The sequence below is a fragment of the Athalia rosae genome, chromosome 1 (genome assembly GCF_917208135.1).
Source record: "Athalia rosae chromosome 1, iyAthRosa1.1, whole genome shotgun sequence".
Taxonomy (NCBI): Eukaryota; Metazoa; Arthropoda; class Insecta; order Hymenoptera; family Athaliidae; genus Athalia; species Athalia rosae.
Window position 1 is genome coordinate 6,000,087 of NC_064026.1, and position 12,379 is coordinate 6,012,465.

The following is a 12,379-nucleotide window of genomic DNA, read 5'->3' on the forward strand; positions in this document are numbered from 1 at the left end:
TGCATAGCCTGAATTCTTTCCGGTATTAGAAATAGAACGAAAGGAATCTATATAGTTGTATATATATATATATATGTATATACAGTACATGTAAAGATAGGGGAAGCGAACGGAGAAAAAGAATGAAAATAATCGACGCTCGGAGGAAATAGCGGAGAGAAAAAGAGGGAGAAAAAAGCTCCACAGAAATATGCATCGACGTTTTTCCCCCACCCTCCTCATGAATCTTATTCTAATTTGTCCACGCACTGATAACGTCTATAGTTTCACCGCGAGATTCGCTTCTCGAGTCGGACGTCTCGAAAACGAGCCGCTCATCAGTCAATGGTTGTCCACTGTTTCGCGACCTCCTCGTCGGTACCGCGTGAAAGTCTTCGCGGAATTCAACCGCTGAATCATATTTGAACGAAAAACAAAAAAACAGGAAAAGAAATCAAAATCCGCCGCAATGTACGCGACAAGATTGTCGAGGATTTCGAGGGCGGTTTTGAGTCCGGCAGGATACATCAACACCCGCCTGGCCTCGTCGTCCACCGGACTTTGGCTTCCGCACATGCAACTGGTAAGTCGTGCAAAACTAGTCCGTAAAATTTTTTCCTCCGTTTCTCAAAAGTTTGCCGACTAAAGTAAAAGCGGTATTTATCGAAACCGAACAGGGTAATCCGTTCCTAGGAATGCGACGTGCCCTTCTGACGTCGGACAGGCCCCGAAGAGTCACCTTCACCGATCGGAGTCAGCTGAAATACGCGCGTCGTTTGGTAGTAAAATTGGGAAGTGCAGTGATAACAAGGGAGGACGAACACGGCCTGGCTTTGGGACGTTTGGCGTCGATCGTCGAACAAGTGGCGGAGTGTCAAAACGAAGGAAGGGAATGTATAATGGTGACGAGCGGGGCGGTCGCTTTTGGAAAGCAAAAACTAACGCAGGAATTACTCATGTCGTTGTCGATGCGCGAAACTTTGAGCCCCGCCGATCACACGCGCGAACACGCAGGTAATTTATATTAATTTAATTATTCCTGCGAAAAATAAGTATCCCCGCGGGATATTGTACGATATCGCGCTCCGGACTTTCTTCCCTCATTTGTCGCGAGATGCTAGAACGTCTGGTGCCTTCGAACTTTGCACCAACGGTCAATAAATACATTCTAAGGAGTTTACTGATACGATAATTATGCGCGCGGTATCGCACAATTTCTCGGTAAAGTTACACTCATCTCTTCGAGACAATGCGAGTTGAAACAACGATAACCGTAACAGCTGTCGTCGATCGACAGATTTTCACACCATTTCCACCGTCCGAATACCGTGATTAAAAAAATTCCGATCAAGTTTCTCGACTTCCAGGGACCCTGTTGGAGCCCAGGGCTGCCGCGGCGGTCGGGCAATCGGGTCTCATGTCCCTTTACGACGCGATGTTCGCTCAGTACGGAGTAAAACTCGCCCAAGTTCTGGTGACGAAACCGGATTTCTACAACGAGGAGACCAGGAAGAACCTTTTCAGTACCCTCAGCGAACTGATCAGCCTGAATATTGTGCCGATAATAAACACGAACGACGCGGTATCTCCACCGCTTCAGGCTGACGAGGAGATCGCGGGCTCCGGTGGACGCAGAGGGATCTCGATCAAGGATAACGATTCTCTCGCCGCGATGCTGGCCGCCGAGGTACAGGCGGATCTTTTAATCCTGATGAGCGACGTAGACGGGATTTACAACCTGCCGCCGTGGCAGGACGGCGCTAAACTGATTCGCACTTTCACCTCCGATCTCAGAGGGACGATCAAGTTCGGACAGAAGTCGAAGGTCGGTACAGGCGGCATGGATTCCAAAGTAAACGCGGCCACTTGGGCGTTGGACAGGGGAGTTTCGGTGGTCATATGTAACGGAACTCAGGAAAAGGCGATAAAGAGCATAATGGGAGGTCGGAAGATCGGAACGTTTTTCACCGATACCACCGGGCCATCGGCACCCGTTGAAGTAGTGGCGGAAAACGGTGAGTTCTTCTTTCCTTCGATTAAAAACCCGAAACAGACTCAATTCTGATTTCAGCGCGGACCGGAAGTCGCATATTGCAGTCTCTGCGCCCGGAAGACAGAGCGAGTGCGATAAACACATTGGCTAATCTCCTCGAGTCGAGACAAGTCGATATCTTGGAGGCGAACAACAAGGACTTGGAGGACGCGCGGAGATCGGGATTGTCGAAACCTTTGCTTTCCCGGTTATCATTGACGTCTTCGAAGCTGAAATCTCTGAGCGCGGGTCTTCGCCAGATCGCCGACAGCTCGCACGAAAACGTCGGCAGAGTATTGCGGAGGACGAAACTCGCGGAAAATCTTGAATTGAAACAGATCACCGTCCCGATCGGCGTCCTTTTGGTAATATTCGAGTCTCGCCCCGACAGCTTGCCGCAAGTCGCCGCGTTGGCTATGTCCAGCGCGAACGGGCTCCTTCTCAAGGGCGGCAAAGAGGCTGCCCACAGCAACAAGTATCTCATGGAACTCGTTAAAGAAGCGTTGAATACCGTTGGAGCCGCGAACGCGATTTCCTTGGTTTCGACGCGCGAGGAAATCGGAGACCTCCTTTCGATGGAGAAGCACATCGATCTGATCATCCCCAGGGGTAGTTCGGAGCTCGTGAGGAGCATTCAAGAACAGTCGAAGCACATCCCGGTACTCGGCCATGCGGAAGGTATATGCCATGTTTACGTAGACAAAGATGCGGACGTGGAAAAGGCTCTGAGAATCGTAAAGGACTCCAAATGCGATTATCCCGCGGCGTGCAACGCCATGGAAACGCTTCTCATTCACGAAGATCATCTGAACGGAAATTTTTTCTCCGACGTTTGCAACATGCTGCAAAAAGAGGGGGTGGGTGAACGGTTACGGTGTTTTGTTTTTTTTTTTTTTTTTCAAGCCTTCCAAGATACTTATATCGGATATTTTCGTTCCCAGGTAAAGATTTACTCTGGTCCAAAACTTCAGCAACAATTGACGTTCGGTCCTCCGGCTGCCAAGAGCATGAAGATCGAATACGGCGCCCTTGAATGCACGATTGAGGTCGTTCCAGACTTAGAAGAAGCCATTAATCATATTCTCAGATACGGAAGCAATCATACAGACGTAATAGTGACCGAAGACCTCAAAAGTGCGGCGCATTTTCAACGACAGGTCGACAGCGCTTGCGTCTTTCACAACGCCAGTACCAGATTTTCCGATGGATTCAGATTCGGACTGGGGGCGGAGGTGTGTGCATTAAATTAATCATGACACGAGTTCGTGGATGCCATTATTCAATTCAAAAATTGCCCTTTCAAATACAGGTCGGTATTTCAACGGCGAGGATTCATGCGAGAGGCCCCGTTGGCGTCGACGGACTTTTGACGACGAAATGGGTTTTGCAAGGCGATGGACATGCGGCCGCTGATTTTGCCGATAATGGGACGCGGACTTATTTACACGAATCGCTTCCCCTGCGTGAGGCATGAAATGAGGTAGACTCGAAAAAATTTCTAGTAACAGAAAAATGGACGAATATCTGCACGTTCGGGAATCCCTCCGTGAAAACCGAAAAGGGATTCCTTAAATCAATAACGCGACTGATTGATACGCGGCTAATCAATTTTCGAAACTGGTCGTTGTAACAGGCTTGTTTGGTTCACGATTGTCTAGAACCACCGAGTAGATTATCGGTGCGCCGAGGCAAGGCCGTTTAATAAATCAGTAGTTCATTGTCAGTAGAAAGAAAAAAAATAAGATATTTTTATAACGACTTCGAAGAGTGTTTCTGCAAATATTCTCAATGTCTTCTCGTTCAAAAATTTCGAAACTCAATGGTTGTATTCCACTGCCAGTTAGTTTACACCAAGTTATAATTCGAGCTCGGGAGAAATCAATTTTATAGGTACAGTTTAGGTGTACCATTCATGTAAGATATAGAAATTCCTAAAATAAGTGTTCGATCTTGATCGATGTAATTATTGTTGTTTTATATAAGTAGAAAATATTTCTGATCTTTTGTTTCTCTGATTTGTATGTCCAATCTCAAATAATTTTAAACAGATGGACACCTCTTTGGGAAAGTTGTATGAGCTGACCGTAATTACGATCGCATGTGGTACTCATCGGCGTGTACTATAAAATTTAAAAGTAGTAAAGTATGCATGATATAAATTAAACGAACTAGCACGAAAAATAACGCTAGCCCACGAATCCAGATTACCTATTTATTTAAAATTGAGTGAATACTATGATTATGACACGTCATGAAATACACGAAAGAAAAATTTTGTTCAAATAAACTAGCTCATTTTGTAGATAACAGAGCAAACACAAAAATCAAAGATTGTTGTTCGGTTTCCATGTCCCTCTCCTCATTTGTGGCCTTGAAAATAGCCTCAAATATTCCACTGACATACGTTGGCAAACATTTATACAAGAAATGTGACAATTACGCATTTGTTTGCATCACGTACTACAAACGGGATAATAAACGGTATTATCGCGAAAAAAATGCTAAATATGACGATAATAATATGCCATTTAATGTTTGAAGGAAAATTTTAAGTTCATGATTATTATGCGATAAAATCTTTCAATTACAGACAATTCTATTCAGACGCCTCGATCGATCCAACGAACGGATTTTTTCCTTTTATTTATTTTTTATGTTTTTTTGCTGCCACCCAGGAGATATAGGTAGTTATATTGTGCCTCCGGGTTTTTACGTACAACGGCGAAAAAATAGGGCACCATTAATCAGTCGTATAAATTTATTGCGTCGGTTCATGTGATTCTCAATGTTTAACCCGCAGAATTATATCCAAATACTGGAAATAATTCCGCAAGCCCTCGAAGGTCAGATATATATATGTACATGAATTAATTCTATTATGTAGTTCTGTGCGCTGCGTAAGATCACCAATATGAAGAAACGAGACGAGCTTATTCGTGAACCAATTTTTCCTCCCGCTATCGAACCCGCGAGAACAAATTGAAGCAATTGGTCATCATACGAGTGTATACATCTCGGTTGACTAAAACTCTCCGCTACTCGATTAACGCCTATTTAGAGACTGCGAGAATTCCGCTTCAATATATTCTCTATTAACCCACAATTGGACCGTATTTAGAGCATCGTCGAGTCGAAACTGTCAATTTAGTACGTCGCTACTCAACGCGAGAAGAACAAAAAATTGACCGGTCCGAAGAATGGTTCAGCCTCACTTTGCATTAATGTTATTATTATCGCCGATAATCATTCATCATTTCTTTCTCCCTTCTCCCTCTTTCTCTCTCTCTCTCTCTCGCCGTCTGGATACGACAGATACGCGATCTTACAGTGCTACGCGATAATAATTATAATAACTATACCGTGATTTTCAACTTTACGCCATCCATTTCAATCTTGAGTGAACAATGGAATGCTCCACCGAACTTATAACAAGATGATTACGAACCGCCGCTAGAAATAGTTATTGAAAAATACAGACTTGAAACCATCATCCAGCTTTGATCGTTTTTCTTCTTCGGTTTTTTTTATTTCACATATTTTCAGGGGCCCATAGCTTAAACGTTCGGTCGTACGAACTGGTCGCTATGAACTTGTGATCGGGGGACACGTCACAACACATAACTTTTCCGTCATGTCCAGGCAATGTCTTCAACGGCTGCCAGGTCTTGTTAGACCATATTTTCGCGGTGTTGTCGTAAGATGCGGTCACCAAATATTGCCCCTCTGTTTTCTGATATTTTACATCGGACAATAAATTCGTATGCGCTGGTATTGTATAAATGCACGACCTTTTTCTCAAGTCCCAAATCTTACAGGAATTGTCCTCGCTAGCCGTTGCCAGGTGATAACCGTTTGGTGAAAAATCAACACCAAAAATTGATTTCAGGTGACCCTCCATGAACATTATACAACGACCTGTTCGCAAATCCCATACACGCCCAAAGGAGTCGTGTCCACCGGTGGAAACTACGCTGCCGTCGCACTGAAAACTAAAAAGTGAATTCAATGCAATTAATACCTGCTGGGGCTCTGTTTGCTCATATTCAGTGGGGTTAAAACTTCTTCGAAAACTGAAGCAGTTTTGGAGAGCCAAGAAGTGAAAACTGACCTTATGCAGTGTACGGCTCTAGCGTGTCCTTCCTGATGGAGAACTTCCGCTTGTTGTTCAAGGTCCCATAGCCGCCACGAAGCATCGTGACAGCAAGTTCCTAAAAATCTACCTGATGGGTGAAAAGCTATCCTTGATACTCTGTGAGGTTCATGACCTTCGACTTCTGCTAGTGGTTCTTCGCTATCGCCTCCACTCCATAGCTTAACACTGCCTGAGGTTTTTATGAATTAGTCTCAAATCAGTGGATAGATAAATGTTTAACAAATTCTCAGTTTGATAATTACCATCTGATGCACAGCTTGCTAAAGCACAAGTGGGTGATGCATTTTCTCCAATAACTTCTTGTGTTAGGGTTGCCTGCGGATGAAAAACTATGCAGCTCACGTTGCAAGTGTGGCCTCTGAGGGTCCTGGCAATGGAGCAATCCGGTACAGTCCAGATTTTACATAATCCAGACCACGACGAGGTGGCTAATAATTTCGAATTAGGACTAAACTGGCAGAAAGATATTGGACGACTATCTCCTATCTGAGAGCAATAAATGCTGAGTGCTTGTAATTTTTTTAAAAGCTCCTGTCTTCGTGCAGTTCTTGTTGCTCCTGGCAGCTCTAATTCCAGCCTTGAATTATCCAGTCGAGCTTTTGCTCTAGGAAGAGAATAAGCTGCAAAAAAAATAGTCATCAGTCATCGGAGATTGAACTGCAGGAACTTATTCAATCTACCTGCTATCCAGGAACGAGCGATTTGAAGTGAATCAGGTCCTTCATGATACCACGTTGACTCTGCATCTCTTTCAGTCTGGTGCGTGGGTCTTTCTTCTTCATCATGCTTTTTTCTAATTGCATCTTCACCTAGACTGGCTAATAATTCTCTCAATCTAGATCTTCTATCTGCAGGTCCTTCTCCAAACAAACATATTGGTTCACCTAACTGGCGTAGGTTTTTTTTCACCTCTGAATCATCAGTGGACACGTTGATTTGTCTAGCTTTTTTTCTCCTTTCAAATTCTTCAAGTAGAGCTTGTCTGTCTTTAGACATTTCATCTTCAAGTTCCATATATTCATTTGGGGCATGGGAGTTTCCAAGTGCAGTGAGAGCGGTTGGTGTGTCTGTAGGGCTACCATTATCCTTTTCATCGTCAGAAGACTCAACTGAGGCTGCAGCGAGCCTTGCTCTTTCCGTCTCCTCCAGTGATCCATAATGCAAAGTTTTTTGTTTTTTTACGTACACCAAATCTTCATCGTCTGACATCTCGCATAAATTTTTTAGAAAAGATCGTGGTAATTCACCTTTGCTGCTTGGTTATGTTTACGTGAAAACTGTATGGTGTGGAACAAGTGCCGGTTGAGGTTAGATCACACTAACTAATAATTATCCACACGTGAGGAGATTGACCAATTCAAAATGAAGATTATAGTTTGCAATGAATTTGGACCACTTGTAATTGCCTTGGGCATGAGTTCAGATTTCTTTTAACAAACGTTGACGTTGACGTAAATTCACAAACCGACCGCCATACTAGACGCTGATCTCTCCTCGTGATTTTCCGTATTCGCGGTTTAAACTCTCGGTTCTGTGTTCTGCCACAGGTCTGCGTAGAAACATATGTTTTTTCTCCACGGTAAATAGATGAATCATGGTACCTCGCGGGAACTTTGAACATAATTTTTTTTTTCAGCAGGATGTGTGCCATCGTTGACTGAATAAATTAGAGACACGAATATATATATAATATAAATAGGTATTTTATATTATTATCACTTTACAGCCCTTCGCTTATAAGCTTAGGAATTTTTGCATCTCGAACGATTGAACAATTTACAAAGATCATGCAGCGACCATTGAGCATCTAGCTATCAAGGAGTAGAAAAATCGAATGGTGGCATTTCGAGGGGTGGAAGAGGGGGCAAGGGCGAAAGATTTATGGAGCTATCTTCTTTAACGGTTGAATTAAGTACCGGTTCCTTGCCAAATGCCGTAGCTACCCTCAATCGTTCTGTGAGTATCTTAACCTGCAATTGACTAGCCTCAAGTTGCCCCAAAAGTGTTCCAATCAGAGACCTTAGTTGTCCATTAACTGTTCTCAATTCTTCCAGGACAACTGCTGGATCCTTTGGTCGCTTTGTGGCTACAGCATTTTTATTTTGCGATGTTAGCAAAATCAGGTCTAATAGACTATCTTGCTCCTCGATTGCTCTGTCTATTGCTTGGTGTAGGAACTGTTCACTTTTGTCAGTAGAGGCGAGCTGTCCGCAGCTACTTCCCTTGCCAGTATGCTTTTGCAACTGTTTTGACAATAACTCTTTCTCCTGGGTATCCAACGTGGCTTTGTATTCATCATATTGAGCCTGTTTCATTCTAAAAAAAAGAACAAAGAAAAAAGCCTAAAGAACAAAGCAGCTAATTGCTACTCAATGATTTATCGTGCATAAGATGTCTAAATCATATTCGACATTTGAAATAAAAAATAAGTGCGACATACAACAACTAACAATCACCTGACAAATGCTGCTTGTTTTTTGTGATAATCTCTTTGCAGCTGGATAGATTCTGCAGCAGCACGTAATTGCGATGACCTTGACGATGAATCCGAAGTAAGGGCCGATTTATTAATGTTTGAACACGTAAGGTGGTCAAGGTCAGGCTGCACCTGTATGTGAATTTGAGAAAATAGGTGGGCCGCTTGTTCGTGACACTCGGCTGCTTCCTCAAACTTCCTCTCGCGTACTAGTGCCTCGGCCCTTCGCTCCTTGGCATGAGCCTTTAATCCGAATTTTCCCCCACCCCGCAATCAACGGGTAGGAATGATTCGTTATTATTATTATAATTGGCATAGATGTTATTATTATTATAATTCGAAAACAAACAACAATATTTGTTCGAAGTTAAAGGCCAGCAACTCGCATTCGTCGACTCTTATTGCTTGACTACTCACCGCGTTCAAGGCGGAAGTCTCCATTTTATTGTGGTGATTTATTGCCGAGTAAAATATGCTCAAGATTGGGAAATCAATATCGTTGATTTACATCCGAACAACCATTTCATTAGATCCGGAAGTAGAGATTTTGGATTTGACAATTCTCCGGTAGGAGCTTTTGAACCGTAAAATTTAGCTGAGTTACGTCCGACCTTAACATGGCGGACAAGGTAGGGTTAAAAGTAAGCTAAATCGTCATCACGCGTAAGAACTAGAGAATATTATCCGCGTTCTTTTTGGATTGAATTTTTAGTTACATTTGCATCTTCTACAGCCAAAATTTATTGAGAGCGTCAAGCTATAGAACAGATTCTATTTTATATCAACAACCGATTTAGGTGAGGATTGCGATTTGAAAATTGTCTCAAAATTTCTCTCCTGCAAAATACAAATTCTTGTAATCATCAGAAATTTCTACAAGGGCGCCGTTTCTCGGATATTTCTCATACCTTCATCAACTAACTAAAATAATCAAATGTCCCATTCTCGAACCGGATCATTTATCCACCGAGAAAAGTTGAGAAGCTCGTTGCATTCTGAAATTCTGCTGTTAGATGTCAGTTGAATCCCGCAAGCTCTCGGCCGCGCGATTCCCGCCAGAAAAATAAGCCTCTGATCGAAATCAAGGGAGGGAGAAAAAATCTCGAGTTACTTTTTTCAAATATCTCCTTATAGGATTTTTAATAATCAACGAACTATTAGATATTCAGTCATGATAACTGATCTCAGCAACTGCTCCGCCTACTCTTCGATAGACGAACGATAAAAAATATCATAAAAATTGGCTTCCGTTTGATTTTGATTTTTACTTAAATCATTGGATTTTATTTTTCCCAAATCTGTGCTTAAACTAGGTCACACACAACCTACTAGTTTTACTTCCGTTTTTACACCAACATCTATTCACACAGACTTTTTCGCCTTAACTTTTCGGCGTGTTATCTCAGCTACAATGGTAGCGTACAAACAATAGGTATATACGAAGTTAAAGGAAGCGAAGAGGTCAAACATTACATTACCGTGCATGTGGGTAACGACTAACGACGTGTCGATGTATGTATACGTCGTTACACCTATATGGACATACGATATACATAGGCAGAGTTGTTGGTGACAGGAGCCGTTTACCGGATGGTTGCAGCCACCGTATCCGATCCATGCGGGAGCTACAAGACCTATAATAATATTAATATACATATATAATTCTTACGGCACATGGATTTGATATATCCCCCGTATATGTACAAGGAGGCCAGAGACTCGATGATCAGCATTTACGAGAAGGGAAGGAGTAAATAAAAATTCGATATAGGTTGGCTGCAATATCCCATCATAACAGTTGCAACACCCACTAACTGTTTTACTCACCTATACGCTGCATTGATGATGACGACGACGACGACGACGATCATCATCATCATCATCATCATTATTATCATCCACGGAGACTTCTTCTCTCTATACTTATGTAATTCTCCCTTCCCCTTTATGTATATAGAAGGTATAAGATATACTACCGCTTGGTCGCGTCCTACAAGAGGAAAGGACCAGAAATTTGTCTTGCGTGGGTGACCGGAAACGTGCCCCCTCCTGTCCCTTCACCGCCCCCTGCCCCCCGGCGTCAGCATCTCCCGCCTCCCTGCCGCGATCATCGTGATCATCATAACACATATGAATATAGGTGTGTGTGTGCGTGTGTGTATACATAAGTATACATATATACATACAAGTGTACATGTAATAATGTATATGACGTAGAGTAACTTCTGGCCTTGAGGAGAGATGCTGCATCCGAGCAGCGTGCATGGAACCGTTGCTTATGCTGATGCTGACGCTTGTTTTAGTCAAATAGGCTGGAAGGGCGAAAGCCATTCGGATGTAGAAAGGTGATGACCTCGATCCTACGGGAGGACTAAAACTGGAGAGGAGAGGAGAACACACGTACGAGAGTCGCGGAGAGACGCGTGCCGCACTCGGTTCTACCCACGCGAGTTTATGTACCTTGTACCTATGTGAGTTAGTTTTACGTACATATATCCGTCTATATCTGTCCATCTATCTATCTTTCATCCATCTCCGTATATACACATTTATATACCTATCCGTATATTTATTTATTTATCTACAGGCGACTGCCTTTATCTGCACGTACATCTAGGTATACTTACTACGAATGAATTTCATTCATGATTGGTCCATGCGCCGCGGACGCTCCGAGGTAGCCGCACCGTCCGCGGATTGTAGTAGCGAGTTTAGCTGCTCATGAGGAACGAATGCGTGCCCATAGCCGATTAATTAACCCGATTGAATATTAATTTGAATTATACCCGTCTGACTGTAATATTAACGAAGGTTCCGTTTGTTTTTTTTTTTTCTCCTTTTTTCTTATTCTATTAATCAAACACGGAAAAGGCCGAACGGTACTTCTTTCCTTTTCTTCTTATTTCGTCGAGATATTTACCGTAGAGAACACATTTTCTCTTGTTTAATACTTTGATTGCAGGGGATGGATTATTACTAATTACACGACGAGGTAAAAATTGAAAACGGACTTACATGCGAGATGAATTTTTATTTCAATCAGACACGATCAAACGATTTTTTATCCATATATTCATCGAGTTATGGATATTAAGTTATACGTACACGCGTACGCACCGAGAATGAAAATGATCAATGATCAGTTTTTCATCCCTGTCTGAATGGAGGAGATTTTTTTTTTTTAAACTTTGATGTCACGATACTTTATAAAAGGTTTCAGAATCGATAATTTCATTGATTAATTGTAAGAGGGCTTTCTATTTTTAATCTCGATGATACTTTCTCCCCCGTTCATCTAAATATATACCCACCCATAATCGCTATTTCGGGCTGAATCACGTTTTTTTTTTTTTTTTTTTTTTCATCTTTTAATCAAAGCAAAAATTGCGTTAGATTATGTCACATCGATACTCACATATGTCTACATACCTCACACCGTTATATATGTGTAAAACATTGACCGAATTGTACCGTAGATATATTCCACACATATCTACCTATATGGGGAAAGTGACACGTTCATTATTATTGTGTATAGTCATTAAAATCCGGTTACATGCGCATTTGTAATGGCATATATATATATATATATATATATATATGTATATGCACCGTAAGTACATTACCCACATGTATATAATATCGACAAATTCGACGGATAAGTTGTATCGTTTGTACGTGTACATTAAAACGTACACGATTATTATTTTTGGTCCGATAATGACGTTGAAGATAAAGA

At 42.2% G+C, this 12,379-nt stretch overlaps 3 protein-coding genes across 4 annotated transcripts; 1 reads left to right on the forward strand and 2 right to left on the reverse strand.

Moving 5' to 3' along the window:
• Window positions 1–139: 139 nt before the first annotated feature.
• LOC105688756 (delta-1-pyrroline-5-carboxylate synthase) lies at window positions 140–4,335 on the forward strand. 2 transcript variants are annotated; one of them, XM_012405285.3, is made up of 6 exons: window positions 140–562; window positions 657–993; window positions 1,347–1,994; window positions 2,051–2,868; window positions 2,953–3,243; window positions 3,321–4,335. In XM_012405285.3, the coding sequence occupies exons 1-6, from the start codon at window positions 449–451 to the stop codon at window positions 3,483–3,485; spliced, it is 2,373 nt and encodes a 790-aa protein (XP_012260708.2). In that variant the 5' UTR covers window positions 140–448; the 3' UTR covers window positions 3,486–4,335. The 2 variants fall into 2 exon arrangements, with proteins under 2 accessions (XP_012260708.2, XP_048511796.1); XM_048655839.1 differs by having other exon boundaries at window positions 141–562; window positions 673–993.
• A 416-nt stretch (window positions 4,336–4,751) lies between these two features.
• LOC105688764 (U4/U6 small nuclear ribonucleoprotein Prp4) lies at window positions 4,752–7,715 on the reverse strand. The gene is made up of 4 exons (XM_012405298.3): window positions 6,845–7,715; window positions 6,407–6,784; window positions 6,120–6,333; window positions 4,752–6,000 (listed from the first exon to the last, which is right to left on the reverse strand). Exons 1-4 carry the CDS (start codon window positions 7,371–7,373, stop codon window positions 5,541–5,543), a joined length of 1,581 nt encoding a protein of 526 aa, XP_012260721.1. The 5' UTR covers window positions 7,374–7,715; the 3' UTR covers window positions 4,752–5,540.
• Window positions 7,716–7,847: 132 nt separating this feature from the next.
• Window positions 7,848–9,454, reverse strand: LOC105688771. Its single transcript, XM_012405310.3, has 3 exons — window positions 9,058–9,454; window positions 8,621–8,883; window positions 7,848–8,480 (listed from the first exon to the last, which is right to left on the reverse strand). Exons 1-3 carry the CDS (start codon window positions 9,079–9,081, stop codon window positions 7,979–7,981), a joined length of 789 nt encoding a protein of 262 aa, XP_012260733.2. The 5' UTR covers window positions 9,082–9,454; the 3' UTR covers window positions 7,848–7,978.
• Window positions 9,455–12,379: the final 2,925 nt, after the last annotated feature.

Coding starts and splice junctions, on each gene's coding strand:
- LOC105688756 (XM_012405285.3), top strand. CDS start 449: ATGTACGCGACAAGATTGTCGAGGATTTCGAGGGCGGTTTTGAGTCCG. Junction 1,995..2,050: donor TGAAGTAGTGGCGGAAAACG/GTGAGTTCTTCT, acceptor TTCTGATTTCAG/CGCGGACCGGAAGTCGCATA. Junction 3,244..3,320: donor GATTCGGACTGGGGGCGGAG/GTGTGTGCATTA, acceptor TTTCAAATACAG/GTCGGTATTTCAACGGCGAG.
- LOC105688764 (XM_012405298.3), bottom strand. CDS start 7,373: ATGTCAGACGATGAAGATTTGGTGTACGTAAAAAAACAAAAAACTTTG. Junction 6,785..6,844: donor CGCTCGTTCCTGGATAGCAG/GTAGATTGAATA, acceptor TTTTTTTTGCAG/CTTATTCTCTTCCTAGAGCA. Junction 6,334..6,406: donor AGCAAGCTGTGCATCAGATG/GTAATTATCAAA, acceptor TAAAAACCTCAG/GCAGTGTTAAGCTATGGAGT.
- LOC105688771 (XM_012405310.3), bottom strand. CDS start 9,081: ATGGAGACTTCCGCCTTGAACGCG. Junction 8,884..9,057: donor AGACTTCCGCCTTGAACGCG/GTGAGTAGTCAA, acceptor TTCGGATTAAAG/GCTCATGCCAAGGAGCGAAG. Junction 8,481..8,620: donor AAACAAGCAGCATTTGTCAG/GTGATTGTTAGT, acceptor TCTTTTTTTTAG/AATGAAACAGGCTCAATATG.